This window comes from Pongo pygmaeus, chromosome 15 (assembly GCF_028885625.2).
Source record: "Pongo pygmaeus isolate AG05252 chromosome 15, NHGRI_mPonPyg2-v2.0_pri, whole genome shotgun sequence".
Lineage (NCBI taxonomy): Eukaryota > Metazoa > Chordata > Mammalia > Primates > Hominidae > Pongo > Pongo pygmaeus.
In genome coordinates, this window is record NC_072388.2 from 80,358,116 (window position 1) to 80,383,189 (window position 25,074).

Consider the following 25,074-nt stretch of genomic DNA (forward strand, 5'->3'; position numbering starts at 1 on the left):
CCACGACGGGATGAAAAGTGAAGAGGATTCAAGGTAAAGGGAACCAAAGACACAAAGAGTCTGAGATGAGAAAAACAAATAAACAAATCCAGAAAACACTTGACCTGGGAATAGAGTAGCCAAGAGGCATGAGAGGTTGTAAAGGTCATGAGTCTTTAGAACTACAAGGTCTTGTGATTCAGATTAAGATGTTTAACTTTTATTCCAAGCACGATGAGAAGTCACTGAAGAAGTTTAAAGAGAAGCAACAAAATTTGATTTGCCTTTTTTGAAACTCAGCAAAGAATATGGAAAGGGAAAGATTGGAATTAAAGCGAACAATTAGGAGGCTGTCAAAACAGTTGAGAAAAGAGATGATGGTGGCCTGAAACAACCTAGGTGTCCGATGATGAACGGGATGGATAAGCAAAATGTAGTATATACATGCAATGGAACATTATTCAGCCTTAAAAAGAAAGCAAATTCTGATACATGCTACAACATGAATGACCCTTGAGGACATCATGCTAAGTGAAATAAGCCAGTTACAAAACGACAAATACTATATGATTCCACTTACATGAAGTACTTAAAGTAGTCACATTAACAGAACAGAGAGTAGAATAGTGGTTGCCAGGGGCCAGGGAGGCAGAGGAGTTAGTGTTTAACAGGTACGAAGTTTCAGTTTTGCAAGATAAAAAGAGTTCTGGAGATGGATGTGGCAATAGCTGCACAACGATGTGAAAGGACATAATGCCGCTGAACTCTACTCTTAAAAATGGTTAAGGTGGTCCATTTTATAGCTGTAATTTAACAGAATTTTTAAAATTAAAAAAAAAATGACCACGCAAGCTGAAACTATGCAAAGCAGTCTTCGCAAAGGGGAAAATATGATTGCTTTGTGACCTTTAAAACTCTCTGTCAAACATTAAAAGCTTTCTTCTTAGATGCGCCACAGCTTCGGTAGCGATGGCAGCTCCAGCCGGGCGATGCTAGCACCTCCCCAGGAGACCGTTGCAGTCAGCCAGCCCCCTTCTCCATGGGTAACCATGTGTGACCAAAAGGCCGTGATCAAAAATGCGGACATGTCGGAAGAGATGCAACAGAACTCAGTGGAGTGCGCTACTCAGGCGCTGGAGAAATACAACATAGAGAAGAACATTGCGGCTCATATCAAGAAGGAATGTGACAAGAAGTACAATCCCACCTGGCATTGCATCGTGGGGAGGAACTTCAGTAGTTACGTGACACATGAAACCAAACACTTCATCTACTTCTACCTGGGCCAAGTGGCCATTCTTCTGTTCAAATCTGGTTAAAAGCATGGACTGTGCCACCCACCAGTGGTCCATCCAAAAACGAGGACTGCAGCCTAAATTCCAAATACCAGAGACTGAAATTTTCAGCCTTGCTAAGGGAACACCTCGATGTTTGAACCTTTATTGTGTTTTATACAGGGCATTCTCTGTACTAGTTTGTTGTGGTTATAAAACAATTAGCAAAATAGCCTACATTTGTATTTATTTTCTCTTCCATACTTCTGCCTCACGTTGTTTTCTCTTAAAATCCATTCCTTTAAAAAATAAATCTGTTGGCTGGGCGCAGTGGCTCACGCCTGTAATCTCAGCACTTTGGGAGGCTGAGGTGGGCAGATCAAGTGGTCAGGTGTTCGAGACCAGCCTGGTGAAACCCCGTCTCTATTAAAAATACAAAAAAGTTAGCCTGGCATAGTGGCATTCGTCTGTAATCCCAACTACTTGGGAGGCTGAGGCAGGAGAATTGCTTGAACCCGGGAGGTGGAGGTTGCAGTGAGCAGAAATCATGCCATTGCACTCCAGCCTAGGCAACAGGAGAAAGACTCCATCTCAAAAAATAAATAAATAAATAAATAAACAAACAAATCTGTTGCACATGTGAAGAAAACAAAGCTTTCTTACTGTTGTAATTTAAAATATTAGCAACATTTAAACATTAAAAGCTTTCTTACTGTTTTAATTTAAAATATTAGCAACATTGAGAATAAAGTGTTTTATTTCTTTATAAAGAAAAAGAAAGATGATGATGGCCAGAGTCTGGATGAAACAATGGAGATGAAGAGAAAGAGATGTCATCTGAGATATATTTTAGAGGCAGGGTCTTCAGGACTTACTGATGGATGTCACATAGGAGGGAGGACAAGGAATTCTGGTGGAGGACAGGGTGGGTGATAGTGCCACTGACCAGGGTAGAGAGAAAGAGTTAGGATTTGGGAGTAAAGTAAGCATTTCTTTTTAAATATGATACATTTGGGATGCTCATTAGACATCCAAGAGAGATGTCAACTAGGCACTTGGACTTTTGAGTTTGAAGCTTGAGGCCAGAGATACAAGTTAGGACATGATCATCAGACGGAAGGGATCCAGTTATCTAGGGAGAAGCTGTAGCAAAAGAAAAGAAGTGGCCAATGTTGTCACACGCCAGGGCAATGTGGATGCTCACACTTAGAAAGCTCCATCCAAGTTTTAGAACCCTGTGACGCCAAATGGACACAGAAGATGGTGGAGTCCCAGATAGGGAGTGCTGCTGTGCCCTGCTCTTCAATACAAGGGCATGCATGAGTTAGAGGTCCTGGACCAAGCAGCCCACTCTCTATCTGGCCACTTGGAAACAGAAAAGTTTGAAATGAGGCTTTTCTCTGTAAGATTCCTTGAATACTAGATGTGAAAAAAAAATGAGGATGTTGCCAAAGAACTCAGTAAATACAAGAACAAATGTCCTCCACGGTAACTCTGCCACTAGGGGAGGAGAAGGTGCCAGGAATGATACAACAAGAGCAGGAATTTCCTGACACCACAACCCATTTAATATTGATTTAAAGAGTAATTATTAAATGAAATAATAATTATAAATGAGATAACGTAAATTATTGAGATAATGAGATTATTACTTCATTTAAGAATGTGAGTGAGAATGCTTGGTGGCCTGATGTGGGTGAGGATGCTTGCTGGGCTGCAGAGTGTTATTTAAAAGGTAAAATCTGCCCATTGTTGTCCATCAAATGGCAGAATGTGGAAAGGGGCTAAGGGCTCTGGGAACAAAGTCAGGTGCTTTGGAGACTCTCTTACGATCACCAATCCTTCTTCTCCGTGGCTGGCTGGGGACACAAAGACACAGAGAAGGGAAGCAGCTGGAGTGGCTCTCACTTTGCTGACAATGATGCCCATGACCTGTCTCCTACCACCCCTGCCCTGGACCCAAGCACTGTTCATGACAGTTCACTTTTGCCATCCTATAGATGAGGTACATTACCTCCTTTGTTCCTCTTATCAACCTTATGAGGTAGGTACTATTATTAATAACACCAGCATTTCAGAGATGACAAAAGCTGAGGCCAGAGAGGTTAAGTAACGTGCTCAAGGTCAGAGAGTAGTAAAGAGTAGTCTGGGATTCTAACTAAAATCTTTCTGATGTCTGAGACTGTTCACAGACAATTCATTGACTCATTCATTCAATCAACCAAGACAAATTAAGAGCCCCCAGTGTGCCGAGCCCTGACCCTCTGCTAGATGTTAGGGATATAACACTAAAAATACAAAAATTAGCTGGGTGTGGTGGTGCACACCTGTAGTCCCAGCTACTTGGGAGGCTGAGGCAGGAGAATCACTTGAACCCCGGAGGCAGAGGTGGCAGTGAGCCAAGATGGCACCACTGCACTCCAGCCTGGCAACAGAGTGAGACTCCATCTCAAAGAAAAAAAAAAAAAAACTATTGTAAGTCCTATAGCTGCCTTGCACATACCAAAATTATATCACGTTGTAGGTTTCTATGTATATGATTATACACTTAAGGTTTTAATTTGGTCAAATCAGAGAAGAAAATATATCCAAAAAAATCATAATATTTTTCTAATCCTGTCTTGGAGCTTCCTCAGTTTTTAATATTCTGGGAACTCAGAAAAAGCAAGGAACATAGGTCTCTCTCCACCACCTTTGAGAGGCCCTGAGCTTGCATGACAGCACAGGTTACTAAGGAGCATGACCAAAGGTCAGAGGCAGGGTGTGGGGAGCCCAGGGAGGCTTCCTGGAAGAGGCTGTATCTAACCTGAGTCTTAGGAGGAAGCCTAGGATACCCTTCAGAGCACAAGCTCTTCAGGCAGCAGGCCAAGTCCCCCGTTGTTAACTCTAGTCACGGAATATCTCTGTCTCTGAAATGCTCTAAGCCTGAGTTTCATCTAGTAGTATCTACCTCAGAGATTCTGGAAGAGGCTGTAGGTAAACCTTTTCATGAATAATAAGCGCTCAGTCAATGCTATCTATTACCATCGTTATTTCTACCCATGCAGGTTGGGAGGAGTTAGCCTAGTCAAGAGAGAGAACAAGAACTTGCTGATTTCATTCCTGTGGTCATGGCATTCAGGAAGTGAAAGTGCAAAGAAGGAGGAGACCTTAGAAATTTGGGGAAAAAAAGGAAGCAGTGGTGTGAGCTTCGGCCTGAGACAGGAAAGAGCCTAGCTGGCTCAATGCGGGGCATCGGTTGGCCTGGAAATGAGTAGTGAGAGAAGGTACCGGAGGCAGGGTCAACACAGTGGACAACTTCAGGGCCCATTCCCATGGTCATCTATGTGAGCCATGCCCACGAAGAGTGTGTACCACACAGTCTGTGCAGTGGAAGATGGCAACCTGCCTGTCTGGGTGCTCCACAGGCCCCTGAACAAAGGACACTGCTGCTATAAGCGTCAGCCAAGGTGTCCTACTGCTGGTGTGGCCAAGTCATCTGGGCCATTTCAGTCGACTGGAGGCAGCACTGTGACCAAAGCTATGACCAACCTCTTTGGACCATAGGAAAACCATATCCAAGGGAGTCCAGTTGTGACGTGAGGGTCTGGTTTTATCCTAATTTATCAGTAGAGCTGCAGGCACACAAAACCTTTATGTGTAAAGCTCCTGCCAACACTCTCTATACCAAGAATAACAAGGATTAGAGGAAAACAGAGCTCCAGGCCACAAATCTCAAGCTTGGTGGGTAGCTCTACAATGAAGTCAGCTCAATGCAGATCTGTCTAGAAAAACACAGGGTTTTATTCCCCAGGTAGATGACGCAGAGGAAAAATTATTTCCCCCTTCCTCTTTTGTAAAAATCAAACTTTCCTTGTGGGTTAAACTGCCAACTCCCCTCAACTTGTTCCTGCCACTCAAGTCTTTGGCATCCCAAAAGGACTCAGTGACACTCCATCCCTTGCATGCTTACACTCCCACAGCACTGTGTTGCACAACTCCAGGAGGTGCCATTCACACAATGCAATATAAACCACGTTCTCTTATCTGACGCTGCCCCTAGAGCTATTCACCACCCCGCCCCCGGCCCCCCGCTCTGCAACAGGACGGGCCCTCCCACATCACCATCCACACTGTAGAAAAGCAAAGAAATGTTGAATGTTCAGGAGAAAACCTTAACTGGGCAAAAAGATGAAAGTAGAGAAAACACCTTATAGCCACAGGAATCCTTGGTCTTGTTCTTTATTCAACAGAATAGAAGAAACAACAGTGACAGGAAATAGCAATTAAGCTTGGGTGATAGGAGAATAGTAGTGCCATAGTATCTGAGGTAAGGGCAGAGAAGACCCCAATACATACCCTAAGGAAACTAGGAGTGGTCCCTTAAACTATGCAATTAATTGGAGACAGGATAAGAAGTAAGTTTTTGGGATATGTTGAGATGCAAAAGACTGTGAAAATGTAGATTTGGTGCCTAGAGAAAAATTACGGGTGAAAAGTTAGATTTTAGAGTCATCCAAGAAAAAACAATGTATGAAGCCAAGGGAATGAATAGGTTATCAATAGGGGAAGTAAAAAGATAGAAGAAGATGACTGATTCTTGCAGCATGCCTACATAAGGGAGTGGGGCTGGGAAGGGGGAAGTTAGACCCTCGGGTGACAGAGCCAGGCAGAGAGAGAGAGAAAAACCAGAGGGCTCCAGGCTATGATGGCAAGAGGGAATTTTGAACAAGAAGTTTTCTCTAGTGTCAAATGCTGAGGAGAGACATAAAGGGCCTTGGGTGGTCGCTGGTGACTTGAGAAAGCTTGCAGAGTTTAGCTTCTGAAGGGATGGACCCTTCCTGGCAGCATTTCTAGCGCTCAGTGCCATTACACAGAAGGAAAGTGTATTAGTCCGTTTTCATATAAAGACATACCCAAGACTGGGCAATTTACAAAAGAAAAAGGTTTAATTGGACTTACAGTTCCACGTGGCTGTGGAAGCCTCACAATCATGGCAGAAGGGAAGGAGGAGCAAGTCACATCTTACATGGATGGCAGCAGGCAAAGAGAGAGAGCCTGTGCATGGGAACTCCTCTTAATAAAACCATCAGATCTCGTGAGACTTATTCACTATCATGAGAACAGCACAGGAAAGACTTGTCCCCATGATTCAATTACCTCCCACCAAGTCTCTCCTATAATACGTGGGCATTCAAGATGAGATTTGGGTGGGGACACAGCCAAACCGTATCAGAAAGCGACAAGCATTTGTAGAATAAAGTAGAACAGCTGAACTGGAAGCTTGATTGCCAGGAGTTAATAATAAACCCGGATTACAGTTTAAAGCTTAATGACTCTTAATACAGCTTTGTAAAAAAAAGGCAAAAAGTTACCAGCATACACATTGTTAATCCCGATTATGTGCTTCCCTTCCCTGGAGGAAGTACTTTTCTGTTTACCTGGCACAGATTGAAGCTTGCCTCAGGTAGGGGGCAAGAGGCTAGTTCCTGGGATCTTCTCTGCCACAAATTCTCTGAATAACCACAGCACAACTGTAAAACCTTTCTGCTTTTGTTTCCACAAATTTATTAATTTGGGATTGATATAAAGTTATTCGCAAAGACCTTAAAAATATTTGGAAGATGGGAAATACACTTATGTAGTCTCAAGCCCCATGTGGTTCTCACACATTTCCAATAAAACAAAATATCTGGCAGGTAAACACCACTTCCATAGAAGCTTTTTATCATGCCTTCCCACCCTTTTTAGCAAGATTAAAACTGGGTCTGAGATTTTGATTCCCTAGAAAAAAGTTTCAGACCAAGAAAATATCTTTTAAAATCTCAATAAAATCTTTCTAAGCTCTACAAATTAAAAAAAAAAAAAACTCTAAACTTAAATTTGTTTACTATACTAGGATTAACACTCTATCATTCTCAAATTGTATTTTAAAGAGAGAATATTAATAACTATAACTAATATCTTGTGAGTGCTTACTCTATACAGTACTGTGTTGAGGCCTACAAATGCATTATCTTGTCCCATCTTTACAACAACATCCTGACATAAGCTGCTATTACTAATGACTCTTTTCCAGGTGAGGAAACTAAGGCTTGGACTGGCCAACTTTCTCAAGGTCACACAAGTAGTAAGTGGCAAAGCTAGGATTTAAACCCAGAATACATCACAGTTATTGTTAAGGATCCATTTTCACAGCTGTATCACTGACATAAAAGTTTATATATATATATATATATATATATATATATATATATATACGTTTATATATATATATAAAAGTTTATATATATATACGTTTATATATATATAAAAGTTTATATATATAAACGTTTATATATATATAAAAGTTTATATATATATACATTTATATATATACAAGTTTATATATATATTTATATATATACATATATATATGCATGTATGTATTTGATTTCTTAAGTTGGGATTTTTAAAAACAGGAAATTATGGAACAGATGGTCAGCCTCCATAGGAACTAGTTCACAGGTTCTAAATGATGGATCTTTTTCTACTAATGCATCCATCTGCCCAATTCCCCTAAATGAGGGTGGCCAACACCACTCACTTGTGTAGAGAAGGACAGCGGATGCATGGCTGAAGCCTTGAACTTCCAGGCAAGCCCTGCTGCATCCATGCTCTAGAGACCACCTGATGCATACTGTTCTTCCCTCTCCCACCTCCACTGGCCCATGATTCTCTAGGGAAATACTGGCAGGTGTGAACATGTCTTAGGCCAGATTCCTTAGGAGACAGAGCCTGAGGCCAATCTTCTACACCAGTGTTTTACAGCAATCCCAGGGAAGCCCAAGTAAGAGAAGAGAAGTAAGGTAGGGAAAGCAAATGTAAGATGGAGTGGGCCTAAACTGGCCATGGCTTCACAAGAATCAGCTTGTTGCTGGGTCAGAGAGGCTATTGGGAACTAAGGTATCTCAAAACCTTTCATTGCAGGGGCTGGTGCTTGGACAGGAAATGTACCTGCCAGCTCCCACCTGTCTCTTATTCCCCTTTGGTCAGAGTTCACACCATGTTGGCCCAACTCCCCACATTTTGGGGGTGCATCTTCTAGATCCTTTAGCAGCAGATGAGAAATCCAGATTCCACACCCTTCAATGTGGTATTTCATCTGAGTCTCGAAGTAGTGAAAGGACCTGCAGTAGTAGTCTCGGATGGCAGAATGATTCAGTCCAGTAGCCCAGAGACAGGTAGGGCTAAGAGGGTTTGAGATGTGCCTAAGAGATAGCCAATATGGAAAGTTAAAATCTGGATAAGAATCAATGCTGGTATGCAATGCCACATGCGTAGAATATAAAGAGATGATCTAACAGGTCTTGTTGGACTCTGGGTTATTTATGCTCACGGAGCTTATGCAGGTTTTTAGAAGTCTGTCACAGAACATCGCCCATTCATTCATTCATTCATTCAATAAGCATTTATTCAGCATCTCCTATTGCTAGGGATGTTGTTGTGAAATTCTAAGAACAGAGAGAGGACTAAGATCCAGCCCCTGCCTTGGAGAGAGAGACAGGCAAATAAATAATCACAGTATGGTGTGATCAGGGCAACTTCTGGAGATTGTAGCAGTGCGATGGGTGCACAAGAGTGACACCTAGCCCAATTTGGGGTCAGTGAAGAATAACAGGGAAGGTAACAACTGGTTGAAAGATTAATAGAAATTAGTTCTGTGAGGCAGGAGTCACTGGTGGAGAAAATGGACATTCCAAGCTGGCAGGATGGCATCTACAAGAACAAAGCATGACAATACAAAATGGTCAATAAGAGGGTACCATTGCATTCAGCCATGCTTAACCACTCACGTTAACATGCAAAACTATTATTTGCTACCAAAGGGTGTGTGCAACCTCCCTGATTCCTACGTCTATCCCCAGACCTGCCCCCTCCCTAACCTCACACCTGAACATCACCCATCACTGACCCCAACCCCTGCAATGTGTGTCACACACAGGGTGGGATCTGGAGATGAATAAGGCATGCTGTGAAGGGAGGACGAGAGGCTCAGAAATGAGGTTCATGTTCAAGGATGGCCTGAGATTCAGCATTAATGTTAGAAATAGGTCAGGCGGAAGGGATGGGATGAAGCACTGAGATGGTATGAAGATGTCTTTTTGTTACCCGACTTGGAATGTGAAGTGTAATAGTTTTTTCAAGGCCTCCACTCAAAACAGCTGCATTAAAAATGTATTATGCCCCTACTGAGTCCAGAAGATGAATAAAAAGATATGTTTTCTGAACTATAGGTGATTTACTTTGACGAAGCAATGAGCCAGAAGGAGAAGAGTAAGACAGGAGGCTGGAGAGCTAGGAGTCATGTCAGACAGGGCCCAGTAGGCCATGCCAAGAAGGTTGGGTTTTGTCGTAAAGGCAATGGAGATCGATTAAAGAATTTAAGCAGGGAAATAACGTGACCCAATTTGTTTTTTAGAAAAAGGTTATTCTGGAAGCAATGAGAGAGATCAACCGGAGAGTGAAAAGACCAGCTAGTAATTAGAGTGATTAGGCATCGCAAGATGGGGGATAGAGAGGAAAGGTGTTTTTACAGCCATTTACGATGTAATGTTATCAAGATATGGGGATAGAATCTTTTTTGGACTCATTGAGATTGTGGAAGTAAAGATGCGGTAGGTGGATGAAAAAAACCTTTGGAAAACTGGATCAATTTTTGTACCACTTGCCAAGATAAGGACTTCAAGAGGAAGAATGGTTGGGAGATAAAAGGGAGGTGATGAGCTTAGCATTAGGCCCAGTGATTTGATGGGCCCGTGGGACAACCACATTGAGATGTTGTCTTTAGGACCTGTTAAATAGGCAGATTTAGAGCGCAGAAGAAGAGAGATGAGTGCTAAAAACACAGACTGAGAGGCCACTGGAAACTGGGGATTTGGACTGGGTCACTCAGAATAATGAGAGGAAAAACAAGAACCAAGGCTAGAACCCTGAGGAAGGTCATTTGTGTTTAGCACAGGATAAACAGCCACTTGGAGGAAGTTCCTCATAAATGTGTTATCTTGTCACCATCATGAGGGCCTGGATTATCTTAGAACTTAGCAGAAGATCAGGTGCTATGATTTGGACATGCTTTGTTTGGCCCTGCCAAGTCTCCTGTTGCAGTTTGATCCCCAGTGTTGGTAGTGGGGCCCGGTAAGAGGTGTTTGGATTGTGAGGCCAGATCCCTATGAATGGCTTGGTGCCATTCTCACAGGAGTGAGAGAGTTCTCACTTAGTTCCCACGAGAACTGAAGTTGAAAAGAGCCTGGCACCTCCTCCTTTTTCTCTTGTTTCTGCTGTCTTGCTATGTGATCTCTGCACACCTGGGTCCCCTTTACCTTCCATCCTGAGTGGAACCAACCTGAAGCCCTCACCAAAAGCAGATGTGGGCGCCATGCTTCTTCTACAACCTGCAGAACTATGAGCCAAATAAACCTCTTTTCTTTATAAATTACCCAGTCTTGGCTGTTCCTTAACAGCAACACAAACACACTGAGACATCAGGTAAAAGAGATATTTGTGTTCATTCCAACTAGTCAATACTATGATGATACAGAATATTAAGGGAGCTCTGAGTGTGCTTGAGAAAGGAGAGAATAGGAGGCATTAGGACAGATGTCACAGATTTCTGGATGCCCAGTTTTCCAGCATCTGAAAAAGTGAAACCTTCATCTTTCTGCAGCATGGGCTTCAGTAAGTGCATGGGTTTCTGTGGGTCCAACTAATATTTCTAGATTTCCAGGCCAGGCGCAGTGGCTCACGCCTGTAATCGCAGCACTTTGGGAGGCTGAGGCGGGCGGATCACGAGGTCAGGAGTTCAAGACTAGCCTGGCCAACATGGTGAAACCTTGTCTCTACTAAAGATACAAAAAACTTAGCTGGGTGTGGAGGTACGCACCTGTAATCCCAGCTACTCAAGAGGCTGAGGTAGGAAAATTGCTTGAACCTTGGAGACGGAGGTTGCAGTGAGCCAAGATGGTGCCACCGCACTCCAGCCTGGCAGACAGGGCAAGACTCTGTCTCAAAAAAAAAAAAAGATTTCTAGAGTTCCAGCTTTCCAGCACTTGAAAAAGTGAAACCTTCTTCAACTTCCTGCAACATGACCTTCTATAGGTATACCTAAGGTGCGCTGCACACTTTTCTTGATATTATCACTACATACACAAGTCACCAATCAGGAAGAGTTCTCAAGTTAGGGCCAAGACCAAGATGTACAACTCAGACTTGAAGGCCTCTCCTTGAAACTGGTTCTTAGCCTTTAAACAAAAAATTATAGCTCTCTGAATCTCTTTGAATTATAATTTAAGCCAGAGACTCTCATCTCTGGAAAAATACACATACACGCAACATTAATTATAATTTAAGGCACTTCACAGACACACTTCTCAAAGTCCTAGAGATCTGTGGACTCCCTGTTAAAAACTGTCACCCTAGAACTTATTTGGCTCAAGTTGCTTTCGGGCCTTTCAAAACAAAACAAAATTATTCCAGAGGAGCCCAGCAGAAGGAAGCCAGGCACTGTGGCTTCTACTGACCCTGAACTGATAATTCCTTATTTCCGTTTTCAGCAAAGCAGAGGATATGTCCTTCCCTTTTCTGAGAATCCTTCCCCTCCCTCTTCCCCCAACAAACAGACGCATGGGCATAAAACCAAAACAGCCTGGCCAAACGCTAAAACGCAGGCTGCTGCAATGGCCTCATGGGGCAGCTCCACAGGGGCCCCTGGCTGATCATGATGTTATCCTTGTGAACCAGGCCTCTCACAAACAAGAAACAGACACATCCCAAGTTTGTGTCTGCTGACTGAAGGCAGGGGCATGTGGGTGTCTCCAACTGCCGGGGACAGCCACAAGGAACCAGGACACACTGGGTGGGCTTGGCACAGTGTGAGAGTCGATGTCTGTTGACTGAGGCCTGGCTGCTTTGGTAGAGTGGAGTCTGAGGTTTTGATACATGAAATGCACTACTGACATCCCCTATGTTTAAAGTAAATTCTAAATGTGGAGAGCAGGTATGTTATGAAATGTCACAGCTTGCAGAACAAAAGAATTCTCACAGAATAAAATGTGAGCAAATGAGCACCTTTCAATGGTGACAACTCACTCATCCCCACACTCCTAGTTTATTTCCTTCTTTTATTTTTCCTAATCAGGCACGGTGGCTCATGCCTATAATCCCAGCACTTTGGGAGGCCAAGGCAGGCAGATCACTTGATGTCAGGAGTTTGAGACCAGCCTGGCCAACATGGTGAAACCCCATCTCTACTAAAAAGACAAAAATTGGCTGGGAGTGGTGGCGCACACCTATAACCCCAGCTACTCGGGAGGCTGAGGCAGGAGAATTGCTTGAACACGGAAAGCTGAGGTTGCAGTGAGCCAAGATCGCGCCACTGTACTCCAGCCTGGATGACAAAGCAAGACTCCATATCAAAAAAAAAATATTTTTCTGATTTCTGTTTTTATTATAAACAGAATACACTCTCACTAAAAAAAAAAAAAAAATGGAAAATACAGAAAAGTATAATCACTGGGGTACTTCTACAATGATTTGATTTAAAAAATTCCATCAGCATGCATTTCTTCAACTTCTCAGGGACATTTCCATTGTTTAAGGGTAAGGCATTCCTTCTAGCGGGAGGACAGGCTGTCACCACAGACAATGGGACAGGATCCTTTGACCTTGTGACTTCCTGGGCTCTCATCTCAGTGGCTAAGAATTATGTATTCTATTGTTTTTTCCAAGTTGATGGAAATTTCCCACCATGTATGCCTATTCTCCTTACTTCCTCAATCTGAAAGACCAAAAGAAAAATTTAATCACTGGAAGCTCTTTCCTATTAATGTTTCTGCTTTGTTGTTTCTAAAGATTTTTTCTTTCAGTCCTCACATCACTCTCTCCCATCTAGAGATGGTTTCTCAAAAACCACAGTAGGGATATAGAAACACACCACACTGTTACATACATTTGGTCCTGACACCACTAATAGCAGTACTTCTTTTGGTAGATGTCTCACTGACAGTAACTCTTGCAAAACAGAAAAGCTACAAATTCAAAGCATATAAACCATAAATGCAAACACAGCAGACATAATTATTAGAGAATAGAGTGACAAGACTTCAGAATGTGATTCTCCATATCTCTGGGTTCTTATTTAGCTTTGAGAGTGAGAGTGTTTTAGAAACAGATTCAGAATATTATTATTTGCTGAGTGAAATAAAATGGATTAGAGGAATTTTCCAACCAAGTGTAAAACTTGGTTTTAAAATAGTAGAGAAGGCTGGGCTCGGTGGCTCACGCCTGGAATCCCACCACTTTGGGAGGCCGAGGAGGAGGGTGGATCATTTGAGGTCAGGAGTTCGAGACCAGCTTAACCAACAAAGTGAAACGCCATCTCCACTAACAACACAAAATTAGATGGGCATGGTGGCTCACACCTGTACTCCCAGCTACTTGGGAGGCTTAGGCAGGAGAATCACTTGAACTCAGGAGACAGAGGTTGCAGTGAGCCAAGATCATGCCACTGCACTCCAGCCTGGACGACAGAGTGAAACTCCGCCATCAAAAAAAAATAGTAGGGAAGATTGGTTAGTATCTTAGGGAAGAGTGAGAGAATCTTCTTACCTGGCTCATGGTGGCAAAGAGCAAACATGAGGTTATTATACGTGATACTAAAACACTGTCATCCAGTGGTATGTCTTTTGTTCTGTGTTTCAGTTTTCATATCTCTGAATGCTTGAGCATCTGCAATTCTTGTAGCAATTATCACATATAGAGGCCGGATCTGATCACTGGATGTAATGTTTCAATTACAGAGAAAACACAGTCGCTGGCATATGTGTGTAGTTACTATAGTATCTCCCTGACCGCTCTCTTTTACTTTTTTTTTTAAAGAAGAAAAACAGTAGCAATAGAAGTTGAATTAAAATGCGGTTTTCAGCTTAGGGAAAATTCAAAGCACTTTAAACATGTGTGACTGTCACCACTCCTCACTTTTAACAAATTTACATGAACGGTGAGAATCTTTCAAGACATAAAGTGGTGAACAGCTTCATAGCATCAACGTTGCACTTACTGAGCCCTCACACCTATGAGATGGGCATTTTTAACCACCAGTTCTCATCTCACAGGCAAAGAAACTGAGTCTCAGAGACTAATAACTTGCCCAAGGGCACAAAGATAGTAAGAGGTCAAATGGTATCCGACCCTAGTCTTAGGCACCTAACCATGGCATTATAGAGCTCAAATGATAAAACCACCCAAAGAAAATGCCGATGGGTCCATACCTCATTTTACACTGGCAAAGTGAAGAAAAGCACAAACTAGAAAACTCGAGCCAGCTTGAATTTCCCAGTGAAGCTGGAATGCCCCCTGATTCAACCCTAGGACCCCTTCTCCAGCTGTTAAATACCTTCATTCCTTCACAGTGTTAGATTCCATTTATAAGCTAGGGACCCCCACACAGATGCTTCCAGCCTTGACTTCTCACCTGACTTCTCCTGGTGCCCACTGAGCATCTTCACTTCAACATCTAACAAGACTCTCACACTTAACGCATCCAGATTTGACCAGCGACTCTCCCTTCCCTGAAATGACAGGAACCCTTCCCATCCAAGATGATGGCACTCTACCCCTCCAGTCCCCCTCGCCCGAAACATCGAGTCATCCAACCTTGTCTTCTCTCTTCCTCTGACACAGTTTCTCTCATGTTCATTTTACAAAAAGGCAGTTTACGTACATATTTCTCACATGATTCTTTAAAATGGCTAGTTTCCCTAGGACACTTTATAAGATTTCATTTGAGCATGACTCACCGTGAGTACCTTAACTGAGGTAGTCACGTAAGCTTCGTCTAACACAGCACTGTAACCTACAAACCATGATGTTCACCTACCGCTTTATTTTTATGTGCTATTTGATAAACACTTACGTAACACTTCTCGTCTCTCAGACATTGATGTCAAAGTGCTTTACTGCTCATTTAATTAAATTATCATATAATCCTCATAACCCTATGAAGTAGGTTCCCTTTGTAGAGATAAGGAAACTGAGGCTCAGGGAGATTAAATAGCTTACCTGAAACCGCACAATTCAAACCCAGGCAGTCTGGCTCCAGAGTCTGTACTTGTAACCACTTCGCCCTGCTCCACCCACGAGATGTACTTTTTTGCCTCGTGAGTTGTTTTCCTGTGAGTAGAAACATACATGTATAAATGAACCTGCACTCTTATCTGGCTTTCTTATAGCCAGGACCCACCTCTGCAAAATGCCTGACCTGACTGGGTGCATATTCTCTATCCTCTTCACAGGAAAATGGCAACCAAATGACAGGAGATCACAGCCCCTGGGCTCAGGAGCACTGTGCCGTGACCAGCCAAGTCACCCAGACAGGAGTCTGATATGCGACAGCAAACAACTCTGACTCCTTGGGATTGCCTCCCCAAGGCCTGCTCAGGAATCGGGAACTTAAAATCAACCGGAAGCAGAGCATATGCGCTCCAGTGTGCCTGAGTATGATGGATGGCACAGCTGGAGGAGCTGGCTCTGTTGCAGACTGCACAGCCCCGCCTATGCCAATTAGGTTGATGGGTGGTGACTGAGAAACATGCTGGATTCACTCAAATAGATCCTCACTCCCTAACTCACCAACTTTTTAGACATCATAACAAAAAGAATAAGGATAAGATAGGGAAAAAAAGAGAAAAAAGTGTGCTTTGACTGCCCTGCTGATACTGTGAACTGACCCTGCAAAAACAAAAGCAGTTTTCCTCCTACTAGGCATCTCCCAGGGTGTGGCGAGAGTACATGGATAGCCCCTGTTAACTCTTTAGAGCACACTTCCTTTTGCTTCCAGATACTACAGTGACTCAGGGCATAGCTTCTAGATCTAAGAGATTAAGAGAGGTAGGTTTAAAGCCCAGCTCCATTACAACCTTTGACAAAGTACTTAGCTCCAGCCTCTGTCTGTCTCATGTAATGCTACTCCTCATGTAATGCTACTCCTTGGATGAGATACTACTCCTCCTGCCCTTACAGCATTGAGGTGCAAATTCAGTAAGATAACATGGTATAACCACTCAGCAGAAGACATAAAACTCAATGCATGATAGCTATTGATAGTGTGTTTGATAATTTCAGCAATGATAAAAGTTTTCCACCATTCAACTGTTCAAAGTCTGAAGTGGAGGGAAATGTAGGGACACGGAATGATTTAGAAAAAAATGAATATTTTACGTTTGGCAAGGATGGGGAAAAACACAAAGTATATTTTTGACAGCTCTGAGTTCACATAATAGACAACATTTAAACAACATATAACTGGATACGTCTACCAAATATGGATCACCCCAGCCTTATCCACTTAACCATGGCATTATCATTATTCTCTTTTAAAAGCTTAAGACAAATGGGCCAGGCATGGTGGCTCACGCCTGTAATCCCAGCACTTTAGGAGGCTGAGGCAGGTGGGCTGCTTGAGGCTAGAAGTTTGAGACCAGCCAGGCCAACATGGCAAAACCCCGTCTCTACTGAAAATACAAAAATTAGCCAGGCATGGTGGCACACACCTGTAGTCCTAGCTACTGGGGAAGGAGAGACACGAGAATCGCTTGAACCCAGGAGGTGGAGGCTGCAGTGAGCTGAGATCCTGCCACTGCACTCCAGCCTGGGTGACACAATGATACTCCTCTCAAAAAAAAACAGAAACAAAAACCAAAAAAACTTAAGACAAATGTTTTCCGTTTCTAAGGTAAATAGTGAAATAAAGTCTGTTTTCATTTAAAGTATCCCATTTGGTTTTTCTAAACCAGTTAGCTAACTTCAAAGGGCAGCCAATGGAAGGACTATCAAGCTGGCAACGGTCTAGTGTCTAACTTCAAAGTTCAGGTAGATAGAAAGCCACTGATGGTCCCACTATACTTCTCGGCATTTGGCATGAAAAATGTTTGAGAATGCCCTTTCATTCAGATGGTGTGTTTGCATGGACACACTAAACACTAAAATGGTACCTTCTTTCAATGAAAGAAGCACTAAAATGGTACCTTCTTTCAATGAAAGCCAGGGAGAAGCCTGAAAGAGAAGCGTACAATGATCTCACCCCAAGCTTAAAATTAACAAGGACCCTTTGGGGTCACAGCTGAGAGCCCCCATAGGGCATAATATGGGTAGGAGAAATCCTATCTAAATGACAGGAGCCCTAGTGTCATCTTAGTGTCATTCTTAGTGTCAGCATCCCTATGGAGATATGAAGTGACTTAAGCTAGACACTGCCAAATGTCAGGGGAAGCAGGGTCAGTTATTACAGAAGCACCAGGGGATTTCTGCATGACTTTCAACAAGTCATTTGACTTTTCCAGGTTAGATTGCAAGTGGAGTAGGACCAACTGCCTGCAAGTTTGACAGAGTTTATAATAGGATTAGATTTTATTTATATAGACATTTGACATCCTTAGCTCCAAAGTGCTTTCCTATTAACACAATGAACATGTTAAGAGGGCCAAATCAGAGTTCAGTGTTATTCATCTACTAATAAATCACTGAATGGCTTCATTTGTAGGAGGTTATGCAGCCATTCAGATTAAATAGTGCTTTTGATAATTTAGGCAAAGATTAAATAGTCCGATGGCAGTCAAGAAAGGATAGCTTTAAGAAGTCATCTAGGCCGGGCACGGTGGTTCACACCTGTAATCCCAGCACTTTGGGAGGCCGAGGCGGGCGGATCACGAAGTCAGGAGTCAAGACCATCCTGGCTAACACGGTGAAACCCCATCTCTACTAAAAATACAAAAAATTAGCCGGGCGTGGTGGCGGGCGCCTGTAGTCCCAGCTACTCGGGAGGCTGAGGCAGGAGAATGGCGTGAACCCGGGAGGCGGAGGTTGCAGTGAGCCGAGATTGTGCCACTGCACTCCAGCCTGGGTGACAGAGCGAGACTCTGTGTCAAAAAAAAAAAAAAAGAAGTCATCTAGGCCGGGCACGGTGGCTTACGCCTGTAATCCCAACACTTTGGGAGGCCGAGGCAGGTGGATCACCTGAGGTCAGAAGTTCGAGACCAGCCTGGCCAACATGGTGAAACCCCGTCTCTACTAAAAATACAAAAAATTAGCTGGGCGTGGTGGTGGGCGCCTGTAATCCCCGCTGAGGAAGGAGAATTACTTGAACCCGGGAGGCAGAGGTTGCAGTGAGCTGAGATCACGCCACTGCACTCCAGCCTGGATGACAGAGCAAGACTCTGTCTCAAAAAAAAAAAAAAAAAGAAAAAAGAAGTCTCTAGCTCCGACTTCCCTTCTCTCCCACTTGACCCCTTTACTTCAGATACAGTAGTCCAGTGAATGGACCTGAAAAGACTTGTGGACCAGTGCAGGGGCACAGTTCACTTAGACCCATTCCTTCCCTAAAGACTACGGTTCCCACCTTGCTAAATCCTACTTCTCCATCCAGCCCGGAGAAGCTGCTCCTCCCTGAACCTTCCCAGCCCAGCACAATCTGGGAAAGACTCGCTGTCTGAATTCATAGCACTTGATAGCCCACTGGATTATTTGCCTACTGTTGGTCTCGCTGTGGTTTAACTATCATTGATTTTATATAAATATTATGTCTTTTCTCTCTCAGCATAGAGGCTGTGTCAGAGACTGAGCATAATACTTCTCTGAATTCCTCATACGTTTTCCTCAAAGCCTTGCACTCAGCAGATGGTCAATAATACCATTCAAATGAACATAACTCCCAAAGGTTTCACTGAGCCATTAGCAATCTGCAAAGCGGCTTCACACTCCTCACTGTGATGAAACATCACAAGGAACACTGACCACCCCTTGCCACTTAGTGAGGCCACTTCAGGGCACCAGTCCAAGTTAGTAGGCAGCCAACTGGGGTGACAAAGGTTGTACACTCTGAATGAAAAATTCAAGTTTCAATCCTGCCCTACTATTATCTATCTATAGAATTTTGGCCAACTGTTTCTATCTTTGTTACTGCATTTCAGAAAGAGAGCGATAACACTGAAGTCTACCTCCTGAAAGTGCTAGAGATGTGAAAATATATATATATGATATATAAGCATTTCTTTAATACAACTAGATAATAGGAGATAACACTTTTCTATGATTTGATACTTAACATTTCTTAAATACCAAATTGCTGGGTAAATGTTATCCAGTGGGGATGGCAGCACCTTCTAATGAATTGTTCAGCATTTTAAATCCCCCTGGCTGGTTTAAGTGTCCCTTCTCTCACTGGCTCTCAGAGTTACATCTGCAGTTTTCTTTGCTGCACCTTTTGAAATTTTAGGCGAGGTTTCCTGGAAACCTGAGCTGGAGGGAACTGTGGTAGTTCCCCATAGAGCAGACCGAGTGAAGGCAGTACCAAGGCCACAGCTGCACAAGGGGGAAAAACTGCTGGCTCTCCAAAATGACCTGGAGAGGGAAACAGCTGGCTTCAGGCCTCCAGGACAGAGGTTATAGTTCTAAGCTTTCTCATCCACCTCTGGGAAGGTACACAGAATCCCGGGGGAGTTTCTCCTGTTTCAGAAAGCACACCTTCAAGGTATGACTTGCCTCTCAAATCTCAACTGGAACAAGGATCTTTTCAAATCTCACTCACTTCATTTTATAATATGAGCTCATCATAATATTTCTTATTTTATACACATTTAACATGCATATAGAAGGCCGGATGCAGTGGCCCACACCTGTAATCCTAGCACTTTGAGAGGCTGAAGCAGGCAGATCACTTGCGGTCAGGAGTTTGAGACCAGCCTGGCCAACATAGTAAAACCTCATCTCTACTAAAAATAGAAAAATTACCCGTGACCAGGCACGGTGGCTCGCGCCTGTAATCCCAGCACTTTGGGAGGCCAAGGTGGGCACATTACCTGAGATCAAGAGTTCAAGACCAGCCTGACCAACATGGCAAAACTCTGTCTCTACTAAAAATACAAAATTAGCCAGGCATAGTGGCGCATTCCTGTAATCCCAGCTACTAAGGAGGCTGAGGCAGGAGAATTGCTTGAACCCGGGAGCCGGAGGTTGCAGTAAGCCAAGATTGCGCACTGCACTCTAGGCTGGGCAACAACAGCGAAACTCTGTCTCGAAAAAAAAAAAAAAAATTAGCTGGGCGTGGTGGTGAGTACCTGTAATCCCAGCTACTTGGGAGACTGAGGCAGGAGAATCTCTTGAACCTGGGAGGTAGAGGTTGCAGCGAGCTTAGATCACACCACTGCACTAAAGCCTGGGGGACAAGAGCAAAACTCTATCTCAAAAAAATAAAATGCATATAGAATTTCTAGAATTTTCTATTCATACCCCAGTGGATAATTCTGCACTCATCCTACCTTGAAACAAATATTCTAATCTGGTAGCCAGCACTTAGAATGGTGATCCTAGAAGTATTTCATGCATTTACATGCTCTCTGTCACGTGCTGGCAAACCACTGGTTTATTGGGACCCTAGGTAGAGTTCAAATTTGTGCCATGCTTACGAATGAGAAAAACTATAGCAAAAAAAAAAAAAACAAAAAAAAAACACTCTCACTGTGTTTTATTTCCTGTGTCGCGTTATACACCCCAACATATTTGCTCCTTTACGTCCATTTCTGGCATGCCCTGTTGTTACAGGAGTGATGAGTCACGGTTGGGGGGAATTGTAGTAACTTGCTCCATCTCATAGTATAAGCCAAACCATGGACAATCTTGGGTTCTCAGGGGGTTATTTATCTTGGGGGTGGGTGCCGATCACAATCTGTATGACCACATGGCACAGATGTTTAATTATGATGGTGACCTCAAGTAAAGCAAGCAATTTCTTCGTCTGACTATATGAAAATTCAGCCAAATGTCCACCCAGTGGGAAAGCTCAGCTCCAGAAGAAATTATAGCTGGAATGACAAGAAGTGTGATGGATCAGGACTGGAATATGTGGACAGGCCTGAGTGAGAGGTCTGGAGCCAGACAAAAGGGTGTGTGCTAGATGACAGGAGGGGAAGTCTGGGCAAAATTACAAAGGGATGGGACATAGCAGCACTTGCATACTTCTTCTCTGGATCCAAGCTTTTCATTTCCTCACTATGAGCACTGCATCTGCAATTTAATATACACCTAGAGACTCAGCTACTCTTACAGAGCCTACTGCTCATGGCCAGAGCCAGCCTTCGGCAAAACTGCTGCATGGAGAATGCTGAGACCTTCCAGCTCTTTTCCTTCTTCCATTGGACTCTTCCATTCAGGTATTTATCTCAATCACATCTTAATGTCTCCCCTTAGTTTAGTGGTTTTCGAAGTATGGGACCAGCGGCATCAGTATCCCCTGAGCACTTGTCAGAAATACTCATTTCCAGGCCCCAGGCCAGACTGACTGATTCAGGAACTCAGGGGGCCAGGCCCAGCAATCTGCATTTTCTCAGTCCCTCCAGGTGATTCGGATGCACACTAAAGTTTGAGATCCACTGCTTCAGGTGATATAAAATAACAACTTCAAGATGAGAGAGCATGTGCATTTTAAGAGAGAACTTGTGAAGAAGGCAAGCTGCTCAAGAGCCAACTAAATCAGTTTCTAGCAGTGGAATTTGAAGTCATGTAACAGATGGTGAGAGAGAGACTGGAGGCCACCGTATTTGCCCTGGCCCTCATCACCTCTTGCTTTTTAGCTCACCTATTTCAATCTTCTCTCCACCTGGCCACTAGAAATGTGTGTTCAGCAGGAAAATCCCACCCTGTCAAAGCCCAGCTCAAAACTCTTCAGTGGCTGCTCCCTGCCAATGGATAAAGTCCCAATCCCCTGGCACCCGACCCAGGGTCCTTCATCATCTGCCACTGGGCCACCTCCTGACCTTGCTTCCTTCTGCACTTTTCCTCCCGCTCAGCCATACCTCGCTGTCTGCAGCTGGTTTAGACCTCCCCATACCACGGACAGCAGACTCTGCCATGTAAGTTACCTTGACCAACGGCATGAGAGCTGAAGTGACGGCTGCTACTTCTGAGCAGACTTTAGATGCGATCATTTTGTTCTATCATGTCCTTTTTCCCTTTGTCATAAATAAGATCCACATTGTTCCAGAGAGAGACTGTTTCTTAAGCCTCAGTGGGTCCCGGAATGATGACAAATGAGGGGTAGAACTATGCCTGACTTACACTGGACATGCAGCATGAGAGGGAACTAAATCTTGGCTGCTGTAAATTACTGAGATTTGGGGGTTACTTGTTATTTATCGTTAAGCTGACTGTAACAGTACTTTTGATCGCTTCTCTCAGTCTGGAATGTCTTCTCTTCTCTGCTCTACCTTGTTTCCAATCCCACCTCACCCCTGCCTGCACAAGAGACTTGCTCATCATTTTGCACTCAGTTCAAGTTTACCCCTCGGTCAAGCTTTTTGTGTCTTTCCCAGGTATAACTTTTAAGATCTTCTCTGGATGCTACAGACCTGTAACCACGTCCCTGGAACTGTGCCACGGCACCTCCATTCATTAGTACTATCCTTAGAACAACCTCTAAGAAAAAATAATAATAAAATTAAAAATTCAACAACTCATTTTATAAAACAGAAGCCTGGCTCAGAAAAACAAAGCAATTTGTTGAAGTTTCCCAGAGTCAGTCACAGTCTGAGATCTCACGAGGTGGGAGTCTGGCTCTGAACTCAGGAGTCTTTGCCCCGCCCAACACATCTCTCTTACTCCCCCCAGCAGCAAGCGTTCAGATCCTCCCACGCCACTAGAGAGAGTAAAAGTCCTCTTATCAACAACTGAAAGGGCTGCCATGCTAATCTGAGACTTGAAAGATTGCATCTGGAAGTGGGCTTCTTACCCCCTGAGAAGATAAGCATTTCCTCTAAGTCAATGTATTCATTCTAAGGCTCCTGGCAAAAGCACAAGAGACCCTAGAAGAACTGGGGCATTTTGTTTGCATCCTTTCCCCAGGTCCTAGCCTATGGGTTGGGGGGTAGGGGGTAGTATGGTGTGGTAAGACAGATTCCCACCGACATCACCCTAGAGAAGCTTTGAGAAGGTTTTTTGGATTCGTCACAGAGTAGGAGGCAACTAAGCAGAGGGTTCAGAACTCCAAGCAGGTCTGCTACATGTCGATATTTTAAGTTTTAAAAAGAAAAATAAAGGGGCCAATTATTTGACTTTTCAGATTAACCAAGAAAATAAAAGTGACATAGTGACAAAGAATTAAACCAGACCACCCAGGTCAGGCATAGGAAAAAAACACCTAAAAGTAGCAACTGCAATTTTAGGTTTCTATGAGCCACTGGCATTTTTGTTGTGTGGTTGAGTTTTTTTTTCTCTCTCTCTCTTTCTCCCTCCCTCTCTTTTTAATTTTACCTTTTCGTTTAAGGGAGGAGTAAAAAGTATAAAACTTTCAAATACTTCCCCCAAATCAGCCATGCTAATGAAAGGTGAACATTGTTAACAAAGTACCATGATATTATTTTCACACAATATTCATACCAATTTTTTCAAAGGTCACAAAGCTTTTCTCAGTTACTAGTTGGAATGCATTTCTCTCTCTCACCATTCCAGTGGATCGGTTTTTTACCGCCCCCGAAAAGGATATGCTACCTTTAAAGATACCATCAGTCTCATTAATAATAGCATTTTTTTCCTTTCAAATGTAGAAAGCTGTTCAGAGCTGCAAACGGTTGCTAGGCCAGTTTGGACACGTCTGATTTACTCTTTAAAAGCCCATCCACTCCGTATAATAAATAATAAGAGCCGGTATTTGTTGAGTGCTTAGCGCTGTGCTCGGTGTTTTTCACGCACTGGCTCATATAATCCTCAAAACAACGCTATCAGACCGGTGCAATCATTATCGCCACCTTACAGATCAGGAGAGGGGGGCACAGAGAGTAAGAAGGACCTGCCCAAGGGGGAAACCGGGAGCGTCGGGAGAGGCGGGGAGGCAGGCAAAGGCCAGGAGCTGCACAAAAGCACAGTTAATGATTCACTCACAGCCCTCAGGCAGCTCCTTCCAGTAGGGGTTGCACCAGAACACACGGACGCGCACACACACACACGCACGAATGCACACACACGCACACGCGCGCGCACACACGCACTCTCATCTTCAACTCTTCATCCCAGCGAGAGGCGGGTGTCCGACAAATTGCTTGGCAACGCGCAGAGGAAACTCCATCCGAGCCCCACGTCCAGGCCGCCTCTGGGCGCTGTCCAGCGGGCAGAGCGCCTGAGGCCAGGCTGGGGTCCTGCCTCCCGACACTCCGAAGGTGGGGCGCGGCGCCAAGGCCGGGGTTTCAGGCGAGGGGAGTGTAGGGGAAGCACCGTCCCCAGGGACACCTGTTGTCGCCTCCCCACTCGTGCCGATGAAGACATCCTGGGCGTCCCAATCTCGAAGACACCCGTCGGCCAGAAGTGTCTGTGTATGGGGCCAGGGGTCGCAGCAGTCCTCCTCCACCCCCACCTGCCTTAAGCAGAGTCCCCTCGTCCTCTCCCACCCCGGGACGCCCGCGGCTGGTGGAAACGCCGCGCCTCCGCGTGGCTCGACCGGGCAGGCTCGGGGGCGCCAGGGGGCACCGCGGCGCTAGGACCTCGCGGCCGGCCCGCCCCCCGCCCGCTCCACCTGCGGGGCCCCTCTTGGGGGGCCCTCTCGCCCTTCTGCTGCGGGGCGTGGGTGCAGTTACCTGCGCCGCGGTCCGCAGGGTCCCCGGCGTCCGCCGGAAGGTCGCCGCGGCAAAGCCGGCTTCTCTGGCCGCAAGATACCCACCCGGCCGCGCTGCTCCCGCCACGCTCCCTCCCGGCCGCAGCGCCTACGCCTGCTCCAGACTCTCGGGCTCGCTCTGCGCCCGCCGGCTCCCGGCGCCGCTCCCGCCGT

At 44.4% G+C, this 25,074-nt stretch overlaps 2 protein-coding genes across 17 annotated transcripts in view; one reads left to right on the plus strand and one right to left on the minus strand.

Annotated features, from left to right (window-relative positions):
- Positions 1-25,074, minus strand: part of STON2 (stonin 2) — a 174,080-nt gene extending 149,006 nt beyond the window's left edge. For 3 of the 16 annotated variants that reach the window (XM_063651947.1, XM_063651948.1, XM_063651944.1), the window contains exons 1-2: positions 24,884-25,022; positions 15,330-15,440 (exon numbers count right to left, since the gene is read on the minus strand). The gene's annotated coding sequence lies outside the window, so the exon portion shown is untranslated. Of the gene's footprint in view, positions 1-15,329; positions 15,441-24,883 lie in introns of all 16 variants that reach the window. The other 13 variants (XM_054449628.2, XM_054449624.2, XM_063651951.1 and 10 more) reach the window with 10 other exon arrangements.
- Positions 1,005-1,573, plus strand: LOC129013132 (dynein light chain 1, cytoplasmic-like). Its single transcript, XM_063651300.1, has one exon. It carries the CDS (start codon positions 1,029-1,031, stop codon positions 1,296-1,298), a length of 270 nt encoding a protein of 89 aa, XP_063507370.1. The 5' UTR covers positions 1,005-1,028; the 3' UTR covers positions 1,299-1,573.